General features: G+C 37.0%; 1 protein-coding gene across 1 annotated transcript in view; it reads right to left on the bottom strand.

Moving 5' to 3' along the window:
- The window catches only part of fgf22 (fibroblast growth factor 22), a 46,656-nt gene that overhangs the window by 4,092 nt on the left and 16,847 nt on the right, over positions 1 to 25,717 (bottom strand). The window contains exon 2 of the mRNA XM_056448067.1: positions 2,982 to 3,085. Coding sequence (XP_056304042.1) covers positions 2,982 to 3,085 — 104 coding nt within the window. The remainder of the gene's footprint in view (positions 1 to 2,981; positions 3,086 to 25,717) is intronic.

Genomic DNA, 25,717 nt, shown 5'->3' with positions numbered 1-25,717 from the left:
ATCTCTGCTCTGATTGGTCATCTGCCCAAGTTTCCTTTGATTGGATTTTCTGTGTGTATTTCAGCTGTTATTACACTAGTGTGCTTTGCTTTTATTACGGTTATGCCTGGTTTCCACACTATTTTGGCATCTTCAACTCACAAAAATGGAGCATTTTGAAAATGCTAAAGGGCCTGTTCTAGTTTGGAAACACTGATGTTCCTTTTCAGTGTAGATGAAGCTTTTGAAAGCTGAGGTGTGGCTATCCACAGTCAATTTCTGATTGGTCTTCTCGATTATTGTGTATCCTCGATTCACCAAGCCTGTGTGATAGGGGTGTCAAAATAAATTGTTTCTTCAGTGCGCCGCGATGCAACTACAGACGATTCGGTGTCGGTTCAGTAATAATCATAACCGGTTATTGTGTACAGCTTACATTATGCTTACAAAGGCGAGGGAGGCAAACGCGAGTAATTAAAACACAACCAACTACTTAAAAATGCAGAAATTCTGCACAATTCACTGTGTATGTGTGTTTGCTGGACAGTCTTTCACTGACACTTACAGCAGAAGCCCCTGTTTCACTGCGATTGAGAAAATGAAAGCAAACTCCATTTCTCTCTCTCTCTCTCTCTCTCTCTCTCTCTCTCTCTCTCTCTGTCTCTCTCCCACGTTTGCACATTTGACCTGTTGGTGTGACTTTTTCTCTCCTCTCGGCTGTTACAGCGATACTTCTGGATACAGACATGAGCGCGTGTCTGCAGAGCGAGTTTTCTCCTCCACGTCTATCATGGATCAGCTGTGATCGCCGCTGCCGTTTATCAGTGTCACTCAGTGTCACTCGCAGCCCTTTCTGTTGAGTGCATGACCAATTATAGGGGTGTAAGAAAGAGATCGCTAGACAAGGCTCAGAAAGCGAGCGGGTTATTTATATTTTATTTGTTTGCTATAAATGTTCATGTTGTTCTAAGTTTTAAAATATTGTATTACAAATAGTATATACAGTTGAAGTCAGAATTACTAGTCCCCCTATATTTAAATATATATATATATATATATATATATATATATATATATATATATATATATATATATATATATATATATATATATATATATATATATATATATATTTATTTATTATAGGTGGGCATAGATTAACTTTTTTAATCTCGGATTTAATCTAGATTAATCTAGATTAAAATGGCTCATTGGCATTCAGATTATGTTTGCTACCCTAATAATACGTCTTTGAGAACGGGTTTCTTAAGCCAGGTGGCACAGTAGACCAGGGGCTCATCTCCTGTTTCCAAAATGCATCACAAACTGCTTGAGAAACTGTTCTACTATGAAAATTGGTTCAAGTGTTCAATAAGATGTACTTGTGTTTACTAACTGCTTATTCAGTTAAACATGAATTTTGAACAGTAGGCCTACATAAGCCCGAAACATTGATTTTTAACAGAAATGGAATTAAGACATGTGGAGTATGCATATATTTGAGGCATTACTGAAGCAAACGATCAGTAAACACTGTCATGTAAGACTTTTCGCCATATTTTCCTACAAGATCCACACACGCGGCTGTCAGTAAAGGACCACACACACACACACACACACACATCGCGAACTGTGGAAGTTTTTTTTCTTTCCATTTGGCGTGCGTTAAAATTTATATAAATTTATATAAATTAAATTCCATAACACTCTCACCGGTCCTTACTCCTAATTTGCATCTAATACCCCAGTTTGTCACGGGGCATGAATGAAATGTTCACGAGTGAAGGTGAAACTACCGAACTGCAGTTAAAGTCAGGCATACTGCTGATTTGATTCAGAAGGGCACTTTTTTGTCAGACGGCTCACCGGTCTGGTATACATCCGCTCTAAAATATCAAGGTGAAAGTCATGATAGCTTGCGTAGAGTAGACCCAGCTCCCAACCCAACTTTAAGAATAGATTAATGGTGATATTTTTTTTTATCACGCGCTAAGAGTCTCGCGTTAAAGCTGTACATAAACACAGATAAAAGCCCACTCCTAATATATGTATATATATATATATATATATATATATATATATATATATATATATATATATATATATATATATATATATATATATATATATATATTTATTTATACATTTTAATACAAGAATTGCTGTGCTGTGAAGAAAATATAAAATCCTCAATGCATCAGGGTGCACGGAGATATCGAATTGAACCGAATCACTGGCATGATAATCCTAACCGAACCGAACCATGAGACCAGTGTAGGTTCACACCTCTACTGTGTGATATGACCAGTAGACTGCAAGTATGGATATTGGAAAAATATGTGTGCAGTCACGTATCATGGTTTTTAAAATGTATAGCGAGAAGAGAGTTTTTATTTTAATATTCAATAAAAACGACAGTCTATATGATTGAGGTATTTACATGAGTTGCTTTTTGAATGTTCTTTTCATGATCCCGTTTTACATGTTATAGCACATATTTCGAGTAACGACATTGCGTCACTGTGCTTTCCACATTTCATTCGGAGTTTTAAGTAACTTCAGGAGTTTCATTTTTAATATCCTGTTGCAAAACATGGTGAAAAGTCCTACATGACTATAATAGTTTGATTAAGGTGTTTACATGTTTGTACTGCACTTCAGTAATGTGACTAAAACTGGAAAACTCCATGTCTTAATTCGATTTCTGTTTAGTTCGATTTTGACTTTAGTCAGATTAAGGTAATCAGAGACCTCTGTTAACATGCAAGACTTTTAATCATACAATTGTCTTAATCATATTAAAATCAGATTATTGGTGTCCATGTAAAAGTAATCACTGTCTATTTCTTACAACTTTGTGGACATTACAATTATTTTTTTGAAAACACATATGACATGCTCTTTAAGTTCCAGAGTATTCCCCAATTTCACACATATTCATTTTTAAATATCTGTAATTTAAAAAAAGTTACCACTTGAATATTTTCATGCGATGTACCTACCGATCCAAAGAGCGTTCCCTTTTTGGACATAGCTAAGTACAGGCCGGTGCTGACAGATTTGATGGCAACAACTCCTACACTGACAGATCGGATTTCCATCAGACCTGAGGAGGGGGGAAAAAGGAACAGAAGTCTGGTTTAGAAAGAGCGAGTTTCTCCATCAAAAGCCACTCTATCATTGCTGATTAGAAAACCAGGCATCCATATGCTCAAGGGATGTTTTTTTCTCTCTCTCTCTCTCTCTCTCTCTCTCTCTCTCTCTCTCTCTCTCTCTCTCTCTCTCTCTCTCTCTCTCTCTCTCTCTCTCTCTCTCAGGACATGAAAAAACAGGACATTTTACAATAGGCCAGTTTGAATGATGCTCTTTGTGAATCTACTAAGAACAACCTAGATTTCCAGACATGTTCTTCTTTTGGTACTCATGTCGTGTGATGAATGGAAGCGTAGAAAATGGCAGCATGCTAGATTGAAGATATAGCCTGCATTGGGGGTAATGTTTTAATGTTATTAATGCTTGTTGCAAAGTAAACCATGTATTGACAAATGCAATTGATTCCAGTATATATGACAGCAGACAAAATAACAGTTTTGAATGGTGTTCAGACAGTAAATTACACATTGGCTATATTAACCTCAACCAAATGAATATATTCAAATTACAGTTGAAGTCAGAATTGTTAGCCCCCCTTTGAATTTTTTGTTCTTTTTTTTATTATTTTCCAAATTATGTTTAACAGAGCAAGGAAATTTTCACAGTATGTCTGATAATATTTTTTCTTCTGGAGAAAGTCTTATTTGTTTTATTTCGGCTAGAATATAAGCAGTTTTTAAATTTTTTAACACCATTTTAAGATCAAAATTTAAAGCCCCTTTAAGCTATTTCTTTCGAGTCTACAGAACAAACCATCATTATACAAAAACTTGCCTAATTACCCTAACCTGCCTAGTTAACCTAATTAACCTAGTTAAGCCTTTAAATGTCACTTTAAGCTGTATAGAAGAGTCTTGAAAAATATCTAGTCAAATATTATTTACTGTCATCATGGCAAATATAAAATAAATCAGTTATTAGAAATAAGTTATCAAAACTATTATGTGTTGAAATGTTTTTAAAAAATCTTTCTGTCAAACAGAATGTGGGGGGGGGGAATAAACTGGGGGGCTAATAATTCAGGAGGGCTAATAATTCTGACTTCAACTGTACATCATTTTTTTTGTAATTCAGTTTTTATTTCCAAAATTAATATTTACAATTTTACAATCATATAGATAAGTACTTTTTATATATCCCCTATCACCCCACCCTGTTATCTGCACATCAGGAATCACAGAATAACTATAGTTTAGACCAAGCAATTAAATGAATTATGTAAAATTTGACATTCGTAGTGTCTGATGAGGATGAAGTGTCCAAGATTTCCAACATAGACTCATTCTGAAAATGTACCCCTATATACATTTCTGGAGAATTATGTAGCCAGAGGAACATATGGCTTCATTTCGTCTTTTAAGTGTGGCTATCCTCAGTCACTTTCTAATGGTCTACTGGACTATTTTGTATCCCTGATTCGTCAAGCCTCTCTGATATGACCAATAGTGTCAGGGTTTGTGGTTGGGAAGGATGAGGCGACGACCCAAATGCAAATAACCAAGGAATTATTTTTTATAAAAGAAACAAAATAACAACTAAAACAACCCTGTGAGGGGAAAAACACAGCAACAAAATGACTTGACTTGATTCGGTTTGGTTTGGTTTGACTTGGCTAGACAGACACAGAATCATTGACCACGGACCAGCACAGGACAGAGCACACAAGGAGAATAAATAGGAAAGACAAACCAATGAACAGACAGACGGACAGGTGAAAATAATAATTACAAACTGGATAACAAGTTGGGTGGGACAAGACACTAGACAAAAGAACACATGGTACAAAAACAACACGAGCCATGTGCTCACATACAAACAGGACTAGGACACCCAGCCAGTGAGAGAGCTCATTGACAGTGAGCTCACATGAAACAAGACACTAAAGCACGTGGTTACAATGTCAACATGAAACCATGTGCTATACAGCACAAACACAAAAAAACACAAGACACGAGCACACAATAAATAAAGATACTTACCATGCGCTCACATGTGCAACGTGAATGTTCCCTTGCAGCGCCATCCGAAACCGAAACCAACTAGACTGAGACGCTGATAATGAACAACACGCCGCAGACAAAATAAACACAGACGCCAGGACAAGAGTGCGCATCCAGACTGCGTCCGGACCTTGTCCGAGCACAACCAGGACGACGCTAATACAATGACAAGGACAGACAATGACGAGACAGATGAGTACTCGACCAGAGAAAACTCAAGCCGAGCACAACATATAACACATGACATGACTAGTGTCTGGACTCCACCATAACAAGAATTAACAGGACTGGAGTGGCAGAAAAATAGACTGCAAGTATACTTGTTGGCAAAATATGTGCGTCTCCAGTGACCTAGAATAGTCACGTATCATGGTTTTTACAGCTGTATAGAGAGAAGAGAGTTTTTATTTAAAAAGTGCAATAAATACACCAGTCTAGACTAGGAGCATTTTCATTGTATGACGCTGTTTTATATGTAACGAAAATGCACTAGCGTAAACAGCACCTCAGGGTGTTCGTATTTTGCAGGCATGCAAATGTCTTACTTTGATCTTGTAGCCGAGGAATGTATGGCTGCATTTCATCTTTTCTTAAGTGAGTAGACAGCGGCATCTGGTGGATTTATGCGAGAATACCAAGCGCGAATGGCACATGTGAGAGAACTTTGAGATCTGAAAAAGCATACACAGCGGCCTCTAGAGGGTTCACAAAACAAAAACGGTTATAAAACAAACCTCCTGGGACATATTTGGTGCTCTCCAGAAGTGGATTTAGGGGTGCTGATCAGAATGAGTCTAGGTTGAAGATTTCTTTGATGTTGCATGTATAGATTTTCCATACCGTTAAAATGTCCAGTTTAGCATGGTTGATCCATGCTGATGACAGCTCTAGGTACCGTATTTCCAATAGTGAATGCAACCAGTGCTTAATGGCAAGATCATGAGGGGGTTTCCACCTCTGTACCAACAAATTAATTGATCTTTATTTATTTCTATAGCGCTTTTACAATGTAGATAACATCAAAGCAGCTTAACATAAAAGTTCTAGTAAATTGAAACTGTGTCAGTCCAGTTTTCAGAGTTGAAGTTCAGTTTAGTTCAGTTCAGTGTGGTTTAATTTTCACTGCTGAAAGTCCAAACACTGAAGAGCAAATCCATCGATGCGCAGCTCCACAAATCCCAAGCTAAGCAAGCCACTGGCGAGGAAGAAACTTTACCAACTGACGAAAGTGAAGGAAAAAACCTTGAGAGAAACCAGGCTCAGTTGGGCACGACCGTTTCTCCTCTGGCCAAACTTCTTGTGCAGAGCTACAGTCTAGGCTGAAGAACCCTGGACGTCCATTGTGGAGAAGCTGCTGGTGTGAGTAGGTCACCAGCAGGTGTACAGGCTGGCCCACAAATCTCATGCTCTCCAGTCCTCCATGACATCCAAATACATTGAATTTATTAGTCAAACATATTTAAGTTTTCGGTGTTTTGAGGGATAGTTAGTGTATTCTGACTATATTGATAAATAGATGACCTACAGTATATTTAATCAAACATTGACAAGTTTGTATTCCTGCACCAATAAAAGACGATCATGAAAGTTCGGACTAATTATTTTACTGCTTAACTTCCATATACTATGGTACTAATTATGAAATCACTACTATTTATTTCTATAGTATTTAAGGCTAAAATCCTTTTCCATAATTTGTTTTGTACATCTGACCTTTGACCTTTGCTTTAATTTGCCGTCATTTATAACTGACTTTGTCCCGTTAGGGTAAATAATTTTTGGAAACTTGTCTGAAACTTCACACATTCAAATACATTTTCTCTGTCTAGAAAGAAGTTAATCAATGTCTTAGTGTTTCAGAAACATGTCAAAAACTTTATTTGCTTAAAATTTCTTCTTTAAATAAAGATCTTATTTAAAATTTCCTGAAACTCAAGACAGATTTATATGCATTTTAACATAGCTTAGTGTTTCAGAAACAGTTGTCTAACAATGTTTTAGAATTTTAAACAGTATTTAAACAATTTAGTTTTGTTTCAAAATCAGTTGTGTACCCATATAATTTTTGGAAGTCACAGTGTAACAGTTTTTTTTTTCAAACACTGTAGTGTAACAATGTCTTTTCACCAAAAAAAGTGATGTAAAGTTTTTTTTTCGAAAACATAAGTGCAACATTTATTCATACTTTCGTTCATTTTCTTTCAGCTTAGTCTCTATTTCAGCGGTCGCCACAGCGGAATAAACCACCAACTATTCCAGCGTGGGTTTTAAGCAACAAATGTCCTTCGAGCTGCAACCCACTACTGGGAAACACCATACAATGGGGGAAACCAAAGCACCTGGTACTTATGGGGAGAACGCGTTAAACAGTGTTTTAACAATATAAGTTTCAAGAATTCACAATTAGCTCATGATTTATACATAGCTTGTTTGGCATGCTGTCCCTGGAGAGAGCCCTGTGTTCAAGGGATCCTCGGGCGCAGGGCTACCCCCCTTTCGCAGGGCGAAGGGAGATTGAACTCAGGTCGACCTCAAAACTCCCCCGCTGCTAAGGCTAAGGTGAACTTTCTAAGAGTAAGACATTAGAAAAAAGATTTCGGCTTATTTTGTCTATAATATAGAGCATTGGACGGTGGGAGGAAATCGGGGAACTTGGGGGAAACCCACGCGGATGCAGGGAGAACATGCAAACTCCACACAGAAAAATACCAGATGGCCCAGCGAAGACCTGACGCCATTGGTATTCTTGCTGTGAGGCAACAGTGCTAGTCACTGGGCCACTGTGCCACCCATTCTGGATAAAGGTGGAAGAAGGGGGGTTTTCTTCCAGACAAAGGTTATAGAAAGGAAATGAGGATATATATATATATATATATATATATATATATATATATATATATATATATATATATATATATATATATATATATATATAGTGACTTGAACTTTGATTGGAGGATCATGACTAGCTAATGTGGGCCAGATGGGTCAGTCATGAGCACGTGCTCCTCTCAAAATTTGTTTAACATTAAACTTTATTTGTTTCAAAAACAGTAGTGTAACAATGTCTTTTCACAAAACATGTGTACGTCTTTTTCAGTAGCAGTAGTTTAACTAACTAACTAAAACTTACTAAACATCAACCTAGAACACAGACATAAAAACTCTTGCACTGCCTCATGGTACTGAACAACATTGACGGCTACACAGGATGTATCCCTAAAAAGACATTGTCATTTTTACATGACGCACAGATTTTTGTGCTTTTGAATTACTGTTTTTCTAAAATGTGGATAAAAAATTACACAAATATTTAGAAAACATACTAAAATGTGCAGTATTTTTATTTATTTTTTTGGTTAAGATTTTTAATAGATTTTATAGTTAAAAATGAACTCACCATCTTGCCTTGAGAGCACCTGACCTAATGTGTGCTGATGTCTCATTTAGTTTGTGTATTCTAATTATGTGAAGCAAACGGCAACTATCTTTTAGTTTTATTGGCTAAAGGAGATGTCGTGTGACATTACTAAGATTTAATTTAATTGGTTAAATATCATTAGCATTTTTAAAAATAAATTTTTTTTAAGTGTCACTTATAAATGACAATTCCCTATAGAGGGCTAAAATCCAAACTATGTGTCTTTTAGCAGAATTCTGTTGCCCGGTGTAAAAAGTAGACAATTGTTTGTAATTCCTGAAAATGCACGTTGGTTTTAATTCGCTACTCTTGGTAGATTGCATTGGTCCTTCATTCTAAATTCTGCGTATTCTGTGGGTTTTTTTTCTTCCAAAATGGATGCTAGCCCATTGTCATGACAGTAGACTAGATTGTTTTGGAGATGACCTGAGATTGTCCTGGAAATCTGTGAATAAGTCTCGAGTTCTTTCTAAAAGCATTCCTCTCCATTACATCACATTCTTCTTAATGTGCGATGTTATCAGTCGAGAACATCCATGACTATTCAGGACTCATAAAAAACAGCTTAAAAGGAAAAAAAGAGAGACAAAATGCTGCAAACCATTTGGTGTCGGCTGGGTGCCTCTATAATACTGCAAGGGGAAACGCTGCAGACAAATCAGCTGTTGGCTTTGGACAAGGACTGTAAACACTGTAACACATCGAGGTGCTGAATGAGATGTTGACCTAGTGCCAGTTGGGAAATGAACACACAAAAAAAACCACAGGAAGGCCATTCTGCAGAACACGTGTGCTGCAGGTGGCAGACCGAAGAACTCTGGATCGGGATTCTGGTTAAAGCTTCTCAGCTGTGACTGAATAAACCCTCGCCGTCAGGTTTGAGCAGGTGTAGCCATTTCTCAACAGCCGTTTCTTCCAGTTTAAACTCGTAGACTAATTATCGTATGCAACTTTGTGACACTTCCTGCTATGAATTACTTGTTGAATTACACATGCTCTAGTATGATGAAAAACAATGTGTTCTATTGGGGAAAACCTGGACAATAGTAGAATGTAGTGACAGAATAATGGCATTGGGTGTACGCTGTTTCCAATGGGTTTGGAATTGTAAAACAACTTATACGTTGTTATATATCAGTCATTATTAGTTTTATGCCAACATATTTTTCTTGGCGATTACTATTTTATGTTCTGTTGCAGTATTGGCTGATTCATATGTAATTTGGGTCCCACTTTATATTAAATGGCCTTAACTAATATGTACGTACACTGAACGTAATCATTTGTTGCAATGTACTTACAGTATGGTGCAAATACATGTTTTTACATTGTACTTATGCTTGATAGAATCTTTAATTAGACTGTTGACCATACCTTACACCTTAACCCAAAGGTTCTCAAAGTGGGGGTCGCGAGACAATGTGGGGAGGAGGGGGGTCGCTTGGTGATTTCCAAAAATGTCATATATGTTATTAAACTATTAGAATTACCATATTGTATCCATAACCTACAGAAGATAAAAATAGTATTTAATAGTTACATAAAATAACAACATGCAATTAAAAAGCCATCAGCTTTTCAATTCGTTTTCCATTGGATTGCGACCCCTGGGGTTATTACGCTAGGTTAATGACACAGTAATAGTGTTAGTTGCAGTAGATTGATTTTATGGCACAATGTTAAATTTTGACATCTTTACGGCACTCACGTACATTAAAGGTAACGGCCACGACTGAACATAGATTATAATCTCCAAGTGACAGTCTCCAAAATTAATCGTGAATACCATTCTCATTAAGTGAGATTAATATTAAATTAAATGACTAAATTAGATATTAAATTAGATGACTATTAAAAAATTATATAGTTGTTAGACTGTTGCACATTCTTTTGTGTTGTCAATAAGCTTGTTTATATTAGTTCCTATTGATGCGTGTGCATTGTTGTGTGCAATGTTTGTATGTTTAGAACCATCTACGAGGATAATAGGGGTCGCGAGTCACTGGAATTGTTATTTTGGAGATCGCAAGCTGAAAAATTTGGGAACCCCTGCTTAACCCACTTTTAAACCTATCCATACCACCAAACCTGTCCCTAATGCTGAGTTCAGACTGCATGATTTTCAAAGTAGTCCTGTCACAGATGTTTTCACATTGCATGACTATCTGGGGTAGCATTTTGTCGGTGCAGTGTTTACACTGCAAGATGGATCGGCGACAGGAGGTTTCACACTGCATGACTTCACAATAGAAAGAATCACAGACAACTTTGTCTCGGTCTGCAATCTAGACTACATCTCTAACATCCAACACACGCTAGAAGTGACATGAAAACAGCACAAGCTCACGTGTGTATCCTTTGTTATTAAATGAGAAAGTAGCCTTTAGTGGGGTAGAAAATGTACTTATTTTGCTTACCTGGCTTTGAAGGGAATTACAAATTCTCCTCAACTTTTTTCTTTTTCGACCCGGTTGTGGTATTGCTCAGATGACACGTCAAACAGACACAAGTGCTCCTGCCACATTTACACTAGTTTTTCCTCCATTTCTTGGGTCCAAATCAACTGAAAATGAGCGCTTTTAACATCTCCCCCAACCTCCCGCTGGCCTGTAGATACCCATACTAGTGGATGCTGCTCTCTCATTGGCTGTAGGTGACCGCCAATGTTATTTTCAATCAGAACTTTCAATTTCACATGGCATGATTTGAATTGCCGACAGCTCCAGATATTTAGCATGCCAAATATCTCACAGGTCTCTGGGACTCATCAGCAATTCTCTCAGATCGTGTCTCTGATAATTCATACTGTGTGATTGTTATTCACGTGAGCAAGCGCCGATTTGCCTGTGATTTCAGGCATTTGTCGGCTATTTCTGTCTAAACCTCTCGGTGAGTCAAAATCGGGGCTAAAATCATGCAGTCTGAACTCGGCATAACTCTACCCGTATCCCACCTCAAGAGCACTAGAAATGATCTGCAATACATTTTGATCACAGTAAGTACATTGTGTTTATATTTTGAAATAAGTACATAGTAGTTAAATACACTTCATATAAAATGGGACAGTAATTTGCAACCCAGGCTCATTCTGAAAACGTAGTCCCGAGGACGTTTCTGGAGACCGCGAATTATGTAGCCGGAGGTACGTATGGCTGCAATTCATTTTTTAAGCGAACGCTGCGGGGCGGTATGACGCCGTTCCTTTTAGCGCTTGCCGGCTGACTGCTTACCTTCATGTGGAGGGCTTTCCCGCTGCAACCAGTTTGACCGATTAGCTCGTCCTGTACATTGGCGGACTTGAGACGCAGAGAGGAGCTGACCACGACGACAACGACCGGGTTCGAGTCCGGGGAAGAGTGGTTCCAGAAATCGGGTAAGATTAAAACAAGCGAAGAGATTCATAACAGGGTGAGAATGTGGTAAAATCCAAAAGCTTGGTAAAAAAAAATAATTGGACGAGGGCTTTTCTTTTTCCGGACGGCTTTTATAAATCGTTGGTTGGGTTTAGGGCAGGAGGTTCAATCGGTAAAATTGGTTGGGTTCAAGGAAGGAGGAGGGTGGGTCGGCCGGCTGATTGGCCGGTCGCCCAGTCAATCATTCAGCCAGATGGACAGACAGACGTTCGTTCGACAGCAGCCTCTGGTGGGTTTACGCGAGAACAGCGCAGGCGTGAACGGCACTCGCGGGAGACGTCTGAGAAGCCAAAAAGGCGCACACAGCGGCCTCTTGCGGATTAGCGAAAACCAAAAACAGCAAAAATACGTACCTCCCGGGACGTATTTCGCGGTCTCCAGAAATGTCCTCGGGACTACGTTTTCAGAATGAGCCTGGGTTGGTAATTTGTACTGTGCAATGTTATATTTTCGTGTTATCTACTTAAGTGACTGTTATGTTTAGTAGGCCTTTATGATTACTTTATGATTAAGTTATTAAGTACCATAAATTTTTTTATAAAATTCATTCATTTTCAAACTAATTAGATAAAAATAAAAAAGCATAAAAAACACCAATTAGTTTTTACTTTAATAGTTCCATTTTCCTCCGAGTTTGGGTTGTTTTGTATTTTTGTGGTAATATCTGATAAAAAAAGTATTTGTTTTACTTCAGCTTAGTCTCTGATTTATCAGAGGTTGCCACAGCAGAATGAACCACCAACTATTCCAGCATATGTTTTAAGCAGCCTGCAACCCAGTACTGGAAAACACCCATACACACATACACCACGGTCGATTTAGTTCACCCAATTCACTTATAGCGCATGTCTTTGAACTGTGGGGGAAACCAGAGCACCCAGAGGAAACCCACGCAAACACGGGGAGAACATGCAAACTCCACACAGAAACGCATACAGCCAAGACTCAAATCAGCGACATTCTTGCTGTGAGGCGACAGTGCTAACCACTGAGCCACCGTGCCGCCATATTATACATTAATTAACAAATCTAATATTTCTTGCATTACATTTATTGCATTTGGTAAATGTTTTTATTCTGTAACATAGACTAACTATACACAACAATGTTCCGTACAGATTACCTTTTAACACCAATCTCTGAATAAATACTTACGGATCGTGGACAATATATCTGTGTAATCTTTGTGTCTCACTGTTTCATTCCCAATCACAACAAAGACTCTCCTACCAAATGATTCCGAAAAAAAATCTGTTTGCTACGTCCACCAAATACGCTTGAAAATGAACCGTGGGCAAGCTTAAGATGAGAGTGACTTCAAACAATGACCATTTTTGCCAGTGAATTGATGCGCCATGTACGGAACACTATTTTAATCCTGTTCGGAACACCGTTAATACTTATCATCTTCCGTGCACATGCGAAGGCAGTACTTTTCCCCTCTTTTCTTAAAAACTACTGGTCTAAAAGACATCAATCAAAAAAATTTAAAAAAAGCATCTCCCTAATGCATGAATGTAAATAAAACTGATATAATGTAATAACAATTATATAATAACAGAATTGGAATAAATGGCAAGCATGTGCATAACTTGTTAGGAGAAGACCGTCAACAGGAAGTGACATCAAAAATGTTAAAATGGAGAGGAGTGAGGGAGATACAGGGTAAATAAAGCTGTTCTTCATAAACTTGTATGGAAAATGTAATCCATTATGAAGCGCTGATAGATGCCCCTGTCATACAGCTGCAGCCTCATTCTATGTCTGTGCTTTGAAGGCCATATGTTATTTCCTTGCTGTGTTTACAAACACTGTAGCTTTGGTGATGGACGCGTGCAAACAGCTCATAAGACATCCAGCCAGTTTCCCAGATGACTGGGACTCACATTGGGTTTATGAGCAACGCTCCAGTCAAATGAAAGCACCTGAAAGTACTGTTTCTTCTGATTTTCAATATTAGCTGCTTGAAGGTGTGAGTCAAGACCAATTCTGGAAGACCTCCTAAATAAAGAACTGACATATTTAAAGTTGCTGTATGTAAGTTTTTGACTTGTCTAAAGCATAAAAATACCATAATATGTTTGCAGCTATTACAGAAACATGCCTTGTGAACATTCTTGTTTATCTTAAAAACAATGCTGAAGTCAGATATTCTGCTGTGAAAATGTGCTTTCTGTGCTGGAATGACTGTCTTTGTTTTGGTTTTTATAACCCGTCCAATGCCACTTTAGTAATTATATTCCAGCACCCTGGGTTGCCTTGGTGGAAAACCGTGTATTTCATTCATTCATTCATTCAGAAAGGCTCTCAATGCATGCGTCCGTGACTGAAATGCAACCTCTGGTGGACAGTAGCAGATTGTAGCAGTAGCAGTGGGCATTTAATCAAAAAGTAATCGAAATTGACATTCAAAACCTATAAAGATAAATTTTTTCCAAATCAATTTTTTCAATGACTTCCTTACTGCATGTGGAGTCATGTGATCCCGCTCTGTTAAGGCTGATTTATACTTTTGCATACCTGCACACCTCTAAACGTCTCACTAAACGTCACACTTTTGCACTACATTGACGATGATTGGAAGCTGCACCAGAGATGCCTTAAGATGGCATATTTTTCAATAAAATAAAATTATTATTTACATAAAAATATTTGTTTACAGAAGATTCAAGAAATGCACTGTTTAAAGTATTATTTACAGGATATGCAAAAGTTATTTTATTTAGAATTGCTTATTTTACAGCTTATTTTCCACTTTTAATATGAAAAACGTAATAATAATAATTAAGTTTATTTCCAAAGTGCAAGCTATATTTATATATATATATTTTTATAAGAAAACGTGACTGTTTTAGGCAATGTGTGCCTTAATTTCAGTTGTTCAACATTGATGTAAATAATCATAGATAGTGTGCGGTTCCTTTAATTATTTTAAAATCATGTAATGAATGCATCCTTCATTCAAAAATCTCTCACTTGTAATAAGTGAGCATAGTTACTGTACTTGTCAGTCAACTATGAGGGCAAAACAATCAAATAAATAAATAAAATAATCATTCATCAATCGTAATCGAGTTAAAATGTTAAATGAATCGAGATTTAGATTTTAGGCCGAATCGCCCAGCCCTAGTAGCAGACTCCGAAATGAGACACAGAGCTCCACACAAGGTTATTAATTAGCAAATAATATAAATATTATGAGCGTAAACATTAGGTGAGCAGGTTACATTGTAACCCCATGTCAAAACATGCTATGTGACAAGATTTGCAGTTATAAGCAAGTTGGCTGTTGCACCAGATGAAACATGACAAAAAAATTGAATAAACCCCTTCAGAAGCACAGGATATGCCCTCACTCACAAAATGGTAAGGTTTATAATCGAATTAAGACATATTAAACTTATTTAACATTATTAAATGTACATGTTGAATCACTTTGTGTTGGTTTTGAGTAACGTTAAATCGGCTGCTGCTTTCAGTAGTATGTCAATAAATGTCGCGTAAAATGCCATTCAAACTTACATTGTTAGCATTTAACACTGAATAAAACACATGAGGTGTACCTGAGGTGATCACAGTTTATCCTGTTGTTCTTCTGCAAGAAATAGAAGTTGTTTCTAAATGATCAATTCGAGGTGTTGGCTAGAACAAAAACTTCTATTAGTATGAAAAGAAGTATTCCTTCTACCGCGTGCCATAGCTGTTATTTAGAACACAACTTAATCAATGTTTAGTCAATGTGGCAACCCGCGCTTGCGCTTGTTTTGATCTAGGAATGTAATATCCAGTTCAACCACTGGGTGTCAGACTTACATGCTGCACCTTTAATGAGCTAAAATCGTATCTTTGTTGAGAAGAAAAAGAAAAGAATTCCCCATTTGCAATCAAATTTTCGTATAAATGTTGCTTTGTCAATCTGAACTAGCCATACCTGTGAAAATGCAAAGGACTGGATTTGTCTAGGTGAAATTATTCAACTTTCTTTTACGCATGACCAAATGCCTACAAAGGCAAGTAGGGCCATTATTAAGCATTATTCTCTTTCAAACGTCCTCCATTGATGTTTTCAGGAATGAAATATGTCATGAAAAAGTCTAGCCCAGCATAACCTAAAACTCTGAAGAAAGAATTTCCACAGCGCAGTCTTTTTTTGTGACGGTAAGAATTAAATGAGATTGTTCTCCGTGAAGTGGCATCTGGTTGGCGCACTTGTTTTCTGTAAAACACACAAGAAAAAAATTTGTAGGTGGGAATAATTTCAGCGAAATTGTATTCGAGATCGTATTCATCTCATCTTCGGCAAACTCTCTTGACCTTTGACATGTTTTGGCCGGAGCGGACAGCATAAGCTGCTTGAACTATTACAAGCAAAAATCCCCATTTCTTCAGACTTAGTCAAGTGTAGACGACCTATTCTTCCCATCCCGCATGTAACTTCTGAAAGCCCTTTGCGCAGTCTTTTTACTCTTTCACTTTTGCCTTAATCTCCCATCCTTTACTTTCTGGAAGTGAGCCCATCTTCAGATCACTCAGCCCTTTTTTGACATTGAAAGCAAATCATTTATAAAAAAAAAGGCAGGAAGGAGCTCTCAAAGCGATTCCTTTGTCAGAATTATCGTCGGGTGAGAGGAGCAGAAGGAGGAGTGGTGGAGAACGTGGGCACTAGATGCTGGTAATAAGGAGAGTCAGGGCGGAGGTCAGGAGGTTCCTAAAATTATGTTTCCTTCAACTGGCCCTTTGCTCCCAATAGGCCTTTGTTACCTACCTGAGATTTGGAAGCTGACAAGGTCTCATTAATGACCCAGCTTTTGTCACACAGAGAAAAGTTCCACCCACATCAATTAAAAGAGAAGGAGGGGGTCGGCAGGGTGAAAGATGGAGCTAAGTTTCTCCGCCGAACCCCCCTCTCTTACGTGCTTTTTAAAGTGGGTCTTTAATTTCCCAGGTTGCCCCCTCCAGAAGCCCTCTCTGGCCTGTCGCCCCTGCGGGTGAAAGCCTGGGAATCTCTTGTGTCCAACTGGGTGCTTGTAGTTGATTGACATACCTTTTCAATTTTTTCACAGTTTGCTTTCTTCCTTTGGAGGGTCCTGATGTTGTTTTTTCTCCTTTTCTTCCCTAACCCTTTTCAGATCACAACCTTTTCATGCTGGGTCCTTATTGCTGGGCCTAATGGCCGTGACCAGCACCTTTGATCAGATCAGCCTCCTCCTAGGTGCTCTTGAGCCGAATGAACTCTGGGCCTATGTGTGTGGGATGAGCATTCAGGCCGTCAGCCCACCCCAGTCACCGCTGCTTTAAACAGCTTGAGTTTCAAGTGTGCGGGAAAGCGCTCTGCCTAACATTTGGACCATGTTACACTCCAAATCAAATTTTCACCTAACCCCGGTGCCCTGGGGAAAGTGGTTATCATTTGATACTATCACTAGTCCCAGAAGGAATGTGCTCTTGTACTTTTGTACCAAGTTTGTCCAAAAATTTAATTTTAAAATTTAAAACCTGGCAGAAAATAATGAAAACAAAAACTGAACAGGGGTGGCAGATGTATAAAAGTAGGGATACACTGATCTGGAAATTTTTACCAATAATAGAAACAGATAACTTTTTATATTTGGAAGAGGATCGCTGATATAGAGGCCTGTGATTATATATTAAAAATGCAGAAATGCAAGGAAACATCTACATCTTCATTCATTCGGTAAAAATACGGAAACGGAAAAAAGGGGGGTGGGGTGTCATCGTGAGGTTCATCGTCATCAAAGCAGACGTCCTGATGGCTTGCCCCTTCAGTGTTAATCATTGTGCTCAAGAAAAAGCAGTAATTGCAGACCTACCTAATTGTAGACCTATATAGGCTATCGTATATATAATATAAGGATATTGTGTAGTCCTGTAATGTGCACGTATGACAAAGCCGCTGATAATATTAAATCGTTTTAAATGTGCACACTATTTCCACTCTCGCAATTGCATATCACGACCTTGTGCGCTCTATGTACATTATTAAGCCAGAATGCACATTTGTTATTATCCTCTGCAAACATCTGTTTTTATGTCATTTATTTAGTGCTACAGTCGGGCACCTCACATTTAATACCTGAAAGTTTCGTAAGTTTAGATGATATTTTATAAACTTATAAAATTATATTTCATAATTAATTAAAAATATTAACAGGTGATGCATTGGCGCAGTAGGTAGTTTTGTCGCCTTACAGCAAGAAGGTTGCTGGTTCGAGCCTCGGCTGGGTCACTTGGCATTTCTGTGTGGAGTTTACATGTTCTCCCTGTGTTTGCGTAGGTTTCCTCCAGATGCTCCGGTTTCCCCCACAAGTCCAAAGACATACGCTATATAGGTGAATTGGGTAAGCTAAAATTGTCTGCAGTGTATGTGTCTGAATGAGTGTGTATGGATGTTTCCCAGTGATGGATTGCAGCTGGAACGGCATCCGCTGCATAAAACATATGCTGGATAAGTTGGAGGTTCATTCCGCTGTGGCGACCACGGATTAATAAAGGTAATAAGCCAAAAATAAAATGAATGATAGAATGAATGAATGAATAAAAATATTAACTATTTCCTACACTGAAGGAAAGGGAAAACGAAAGTAATAAACTTAGCGATGTATGATATTTTATTTCAGGGTGAAATGTTAAAGTATATTAGGCTACTCAATTCAACTGGACTTAATATTTTAAGGCCTTTAAATGAATTAATGGCTTAAAACAGTTTGAACTGTTGACTGACTAGTAGTTTATTTACCATGTGGAATAAAAAAACACTAAATTACAGGAAAATGTATATTCTGTGGGCACAAGAGCACTAAATCTAGTGTGTGAATCTGTCCCTACATTGAGGTACAAAGTACTGTATAAACATATTAAATGTTAATTAGGTCACTATTAAACTGCTAAACATTGAAACTGATAAAACCAAAAAAATTTACTTAAATTGTGTGGCCAATATCAAATATTTAAATAAAGAATATTATTTATTATCATTTTTAGAAGGATTCTTTTTATTATTTATCATCCAAAACACACACACACACCACACAAATATATACAGTTGAAGTCAGAATTATTAGACCCCCTGATTTTTCCCCCCAATTTCTGTTTACGGAGAGAACACATTACTAAACATAACAGTTTTAATAACTCATTTCTAATAACTGATTTATTTTGTCTCTGCCATGATGACAGGAAATATTTCACTTGATATTTTTCAAGACTTTTATACAGCTTAAATTCACATTTAAAGGCTTAACTAGGTTCATTAGGTTAACTAGGCAGGTCAGAGTCATTAGGCAAGTTATTGTATAATGATGGTTTGTTCTGTAGACTATCGAAAAAAATATATAGCTTAAAGGGGCTAATAATATTGACCTTAAAATGGTTCATAAAATTAAAAACTGCTTTTATTCTAGCTGAAATAAAACAAATAAGACTTTCTCCTATCAGACATACTGTGAAAATTTCCTTGCTCTGTTAAACATCATTTGGGAAATATTTAAAGAAGAAAAAAAATTTAAAGGGGGCTAATAATTCTGACTTCAACTGTATATTATAATATACTGATTTTGTGGTCAAGGAACTTTTATCATTATCACTGTTGTCAACAGCTGTTGTAAAAGAAATATTTTATTTCAGATTCATGGTAATTAAAATCATCATAGGATTAGTTTCTTGCACTTTTAATCAACATACAGTAATGCATCCTTGCTAAATAGTAAAAGTAAAAATCTTTCTTATGTATTCTGGTTTTAATATTCTGGATGCTAGATATGCACTGCACTTTCCTTGGATGTCAACTGGATTTAGGTAATTTCATAATGGTTTTAATTTGCAGATTAATGTTCACAGTATAAACAGCCATTTTACAACTCGTCCTGGCATGACCGAGATGCAGTCCCACACTGACCATAGGTGTGGTAAAATTCAAACTTTTCTAAATGTACACACGCACACCTATAGGGTTCACACTGGGCACATATTGCGTAGTACCTCAAAAAAGAGAAATCTTTTCAATTAATAATACTGTTTGTACTTTTAAGGTACCAATGAGATATCATCCAAATGTCAGCTTTTATATTTCTAAGAATGTATTTGAAAGAACACTGTCTACCTACACACTGCACACGTAAAGTATATATTAGGTTTAACTGTCAAAATGACCCGGTAACCTCAGTTGTACTGTCCTAGTATACTAATATAAGTTGTACGCAGCATTTTGTGTGTTTTTTTTATACCTTGGCTTCATATTACTGTATATTATTCAGATTACGTAAGTCTGTCCAGGCATTTCAGTCTATAGTAATGATTCTTGTGTCTTATTTAGATCCCATGACACCCTACATAGCCATAAATGTAACTTATGGTTGTTATTGGTGTAATAAATGTGTACAGCTAAGCTGTTTATTATACCAGTTTCCAATGCTCCCTCTAAGCTGAACTTATGGAAAAAATAGACATTTCATGACATTTTGGCACTAAATGAACAGACACCATTTCAACTGTGGACCATTTGCGGTGTCAGATGATTTTCAGTATAAGTGCTAAAACTTATCCGCTCATAAAATTTATACTTTGAGCATTTTTGTCACACTGATATTAGTTACAGAATATCAAATTAGACTAAAATGTAAATGCCTGCAAAGTATGTGGGCAAAATATAATAAAATATAGCTTTTTGGAGACTGAAGAAATGCAAGAAGCACATGTAACAAACTAAAATAAACACAGCTTTTTTTGTCAGTTAGAAGCAGGACAATAGTTTACGCAGATGTTCTTGCTCACATTTGGTCAAAGGAAAGGGATGAAAGAATCGAGAGTGCTAAGAAAGGACGTGGTTCAGGCGATTCTTTGCCTGGCCTGATTTCTCTCTTCGTTCCCACATTCTTGCCATCTCCAGGGGGTGGGGTGGTGTGTGTTAAACTACGCTGGCTTTGATAACATCAGTCTTTCTCATCCTATTAGTCTGCTATCCATTGCACCAGAGGCCTGCGTGTGAGGTAAACATGTGCGTATTCCCATTTAAATTGGTCGTTAAATAGATTTTCCAGCAATGTCAAAGCCTGAATAAGATGTGCTGTTGCGGTTGCAAACAAAAGTAGAGAACAACCGCCAAACACCTATTAATGCTTAAGTAGAATTGATAGATGTAAGCTAAATTAAAAGAAAAATGGAAATAAATCTATTACATTTTTTGAATTGCATGATGGGACCCTGATCGCTGCAACAAATTTTGATGTTAAAAAGTTTAACAATCGTGACTTCAGTAAAAATCGATCTATTTTTAGTCATTCAAAAGAATATTGTCTTGGTTGTCCTGTAAATAATGGCACAAAAACCAGTATAGAGCTGCCACTACATTCTTTCTTATACATACATCCTGCCGTAAAATTATTTTATTATAATTTTAGAGATGTGCTTGAGGTAGATCAATTTATTTTTATGCTTTTGATGAAATAGCATTTAACTTTAGAGCCCTTTAGACAATTTCTCTGTCTTTCGCTGGCATTGTCTTTAAATGAATAATTATTTAGGCATTTTTAATTATTCTTTTATTATGTATGTACAATAATTAAGGCATAAAATGAAAACTGTAAATGAATACGCTTATTTATTGGTTGTCTTAGTCCTGTCATTTTAAAATAACAAACATTGTACACCTCTCTATATTTAGCCTAAAACACTGCTTTATTTATTTATTTATTTATTTATTAAAAATTAATGAATCCTCATTGCACTTAACATGTTTACAATGTTAATAAGCTTGTTAACAAGTTCATAATGATTTATGAAGGAATTATAATGCTTTGTTCCATTATTTCATCTTCATTTACAGTAGCAGGGTATTTACAGGTACTGTATATTTCTGTTCAAAGGGATATATCCCATCCCTTTGTGCCCCTTGGCGGCATTGTCGCAAACTGCTGGTACACCTGAAAACATTTTAATAACGCCTTTGTCCCGCTGTGGCATCACACACGGTGGTGGTGGTCATTTTGAACTGCCACTCACTGTATTTTGGTTCAAACTATTAAAAATTACAATAAAAGTTGCATTAAAAGTGCAAAGTAAACTTTTTGCTTCAAAATTTGTTGGGACAGAGATCAATGTCCCATAATTCAATTAGAAAATGTAAATAACCAGAAAATGATTGTAACTGGCTATGGGCAACCTATAATTTTTGCAGTGTTCGTAGAATATATTACAATATGCTGTAAATGAATATTCTGTTGGACATTTAACAGTGTCTTTTTGACTTTAAGTGATTACATTTTCAATATCAGTAGCTATGTTTCTGTTCAAATAATATATACTTTCTTTCTACATATATTGAATTGGTAACTTTAGATGGAAACAGAGCTTGTGATACTGATCTATGTCTAAAATATCCCTGTTAATTAATCCCTGTAATATTGACATATTTCTGATTACATGAACCAAAACAAATAAGAGCTAGTGCTATAGTTCACATAAAAGGTGATGAAATCTACACTGTTTTAAAAATACATTCAAATAAAAAGATTTTTGACCATGTCACACACACTGACGTTAAATAACCCTGCCAAGCATTTACTGTCCAGTCTCATAAATGTCCATTGACTGTAATGTGAAACATCTGTTTCAGGCTTGGGCTTTACTTCTCACCATGTGTTTCATAGGACTCCAGTATAATAAAGCACATGTCATATTCACTCACGCTGTACTGACGAAAAAAGTATACACTGTTCTATGCACCAAAGGTTCATGGTTGGAAAATGACATTTATCCTTAATGCTGAAACTGATCTGAATAACTTTACCCCAATTGCTCTTTACAAAATGTTTCTACCATTGTTTATACCAATACTAACACGTTCCAAAGTAATTCACTTGTTTATTTATACATGTTGGTTAAAAGAAAGTACATGTACAGTAGCAGTAGTACAGAAGTAAATTTGTCGCAAAATTTTAAAACTGTGATTGTACTAGCGATGTTACAGATTTTGATGGGTAACAAGAAGCCAATAGTTATTTCATGATCAACAATACCTATCTAGAATTTATTTTCTGTTCAGTAGGGATGCACTGATATTTTAACTATAACCATATGAAAGCCCATATGGTTGAAGTTAGATATAGTTAAAAATATAGTTAAAATTATGTTCACGATAATTCAGACCACCCCATTTTGAAAATGAATATATAACATATACATTTGGGTGTACTAGTTTTTGGGCCATTATCGTAAGTTACTTTGTTAGATAAGCTTCATATTTGGCTTCAGGACTGACTAATCTAATGTATATGCACAAATAAAGTATTGTATGGTTTCCAAATGAAAAAATCTGAATTTAAAAGATAGATTTGTGAGGGGAGTACTTACAACTGTAAGTCAGAATTATTAGCCCTCTGAATTTATTTTTCTTTTTACAATATTTCCCAAATGATGTTTAACAGAGCAAGGAAATTTTCACAGTATGTCTGATAATATTTTTTCTTCTGGAGAAAGTCTTAATTGTTTTATTTCGGCTAGAATAAAAGCAGTTTTGAATTTTTCAAAAAACATTTTAGGGTCAAAATTATTAGCCTCTTTAAGCTATTTTTTTTCGACAGTCTACAGAACAAACCATCATTATACAATAACTTGCCTAATTACCCAAACATGCCTAGTTAACATAATTAGCCTAGTTAAGCCTTTAAATGTGAATTTAAGCTGTATAGAAGTGTCTTGAAAAATATCTAGTCAAATATTATTTACTGTCATCATGACAAAGATAAAAGAAATCAGTTATTAGAAATGAGTTATTAAAACTATTATGTGTAGAAATCTGTTCTTCTCTCTGTTAAACAGAAATTGGGGGAAAAAATAAACAGAGGGGCTAATAATTCAGGTGGGCTAATAATTCTGACTTCAACTGTTTATATGCTGAGCACTGTATATATGGACATATGAATAACCGGTATATAGGTTGATGAATGCAAATCTTGATATGAATCCAAAATAAAAAAAAATTCAAAGTCATATATATGTTGCAGTTTTCTTGTTGGGCCAATATAACGGTAGCATTAAAATAAGCATCAGTGTGGTGCTTAAACTGCTGTTTAGTCAAAATAAATAAAAAAGTAAAAATCAAATTGTAATGCTGTAAATTCTAAATTATACAGTATGTTTCAGGAAAAAAAAAACATCTTAGTGTCACACAGGTGGGTTCGCTTGACAAACCACCTGTAGGGAACTCCATATGCTCCATACAACTAAGCACTCCATACTTCTTGGAAAACAATTCTGAGTATGCTCCAATCAGATGAGTGGGCTTGACAAACCACCCATAGGACCCGCTCTCTCCTTTCTGTATGATCGGATTCATTTCTCCTTTGGCTTAGTCCCTTATTTATCAGGGGCCACCACAGCGGAATGAACCGCCAACTATTCCGGCATATGTTTTATGCAGCGAATGCCCTTCCAGATGCAACCCAGTACTGGGAAACACCCAAACACTCTCACATTCACATACACACTCATACACTATGGCCAATTTAGTTCATCCTATTCACCTACACTGCATGTCTGTTGGACTGTGGGGAAGACCAGAACACCTGGAGGAAACGCGAACACGAGGAGAACATGCAAACTCCACAAAGAAACACCAACTGGGCCAGTTGGGATTCGAACAAGCGACCTTCATGCTGTGAGTCGACAGTGCTAACCACTGAGCCACCATGCCACTCTGTATGAGTGGATGAGGGAGGAAAAAAGAATAAAAATTAAAATAAGACTCGTCAAAGCATTGCATAATCGTTTAGGCTGCAACTCTCTGATGATTTGAAGTGCTTACACTTGTAAGTTGCTTCGGATAAAAGCATCTGCTTAATGAGTAAATGTAGTAGCATATGTATATGTCAAGATTACACAGATATTCAATTACGAGTGTTTTAAAAATTAAAGATAGGGGAAACAAATCCAGTATCAACTAATAATGCCATATATTGTGCACGTCAGAAGCCATTCAGACGCTTTTGTCCAAGCAAATGAGGCTGTGCAAATTTGAACCCCAAGCACCAAGGCACTTGAACTCAGTTGAGAGTCCATTATCACACTCATTTGCCAGAGTTGCACACTTGGGCGACGTTCCCTCTCACACAATTCAGAGCTGTTACAGTTTCAGGGGCCTGCCCTCGGCCTCGTTTCGCTTTTATGGCTTGCTGAATGCAAACTCTGGGGATTAGCTAGGTCCTTCAAAGGCCATTGGAGCCAGTGACAGGTATCCCATTACCCCCTGCACACAGAGAAACATCCCAGGTGAGAGGCACAGAGGCCAAGAAGGAGAGCAGGGGTCAGACGGGGACAAAGTGAGTTAGCCAAGGCCTCCAAGTCCTTTTTCTGTCCATTTGTATGCCTTTTCTTAATTTACAGATGCCTCTTTCTCTCATTGACAGGTAGAGAAGGGGTTTGTGTGAACTTTAGTTAAATGGTTCATTGGATTCAAATGACTGTACGGGCTCATTAAGTAACATTTTTACTTTGTTGCATGCATGTATTCTAGAAATGTATCTCTGATATGGAGATTTGTGATAAGACCTCGCTTTGAGACTGATTGAAGAGATTCTCCAAAGGCAGAGGAAGTCTTTCATTGCTCAATTACTGTCCCAGATAAAGAGGCCACTTCTAGAGTCAATGGATGTAGGGTCAGAGGCCACATGACATCAACTCCTAAAGCAAGATGGACAACAGGATGCTATGTGCTGTATGTATGGCCCACATAGGGT

This window comes from Danio aesculapii, chromosome 22, assembly GCF_903798145.1.
Source record: "Danio aesculapii chromosome 22, fDanAes4.1, whole genome shotgun sequence".
Taxonomy (NCBI): Eukaryota; Metazoa; Chordata; class Actinopteri; order Cypriniformes; family Danionidae; genus Danio; species Danio aesculapii.
The sequence above is the reverse complement of the archived record's forward strand: the minus strand, read 5'-3'. Positions and strand labels throughout refer to the sequence as shown.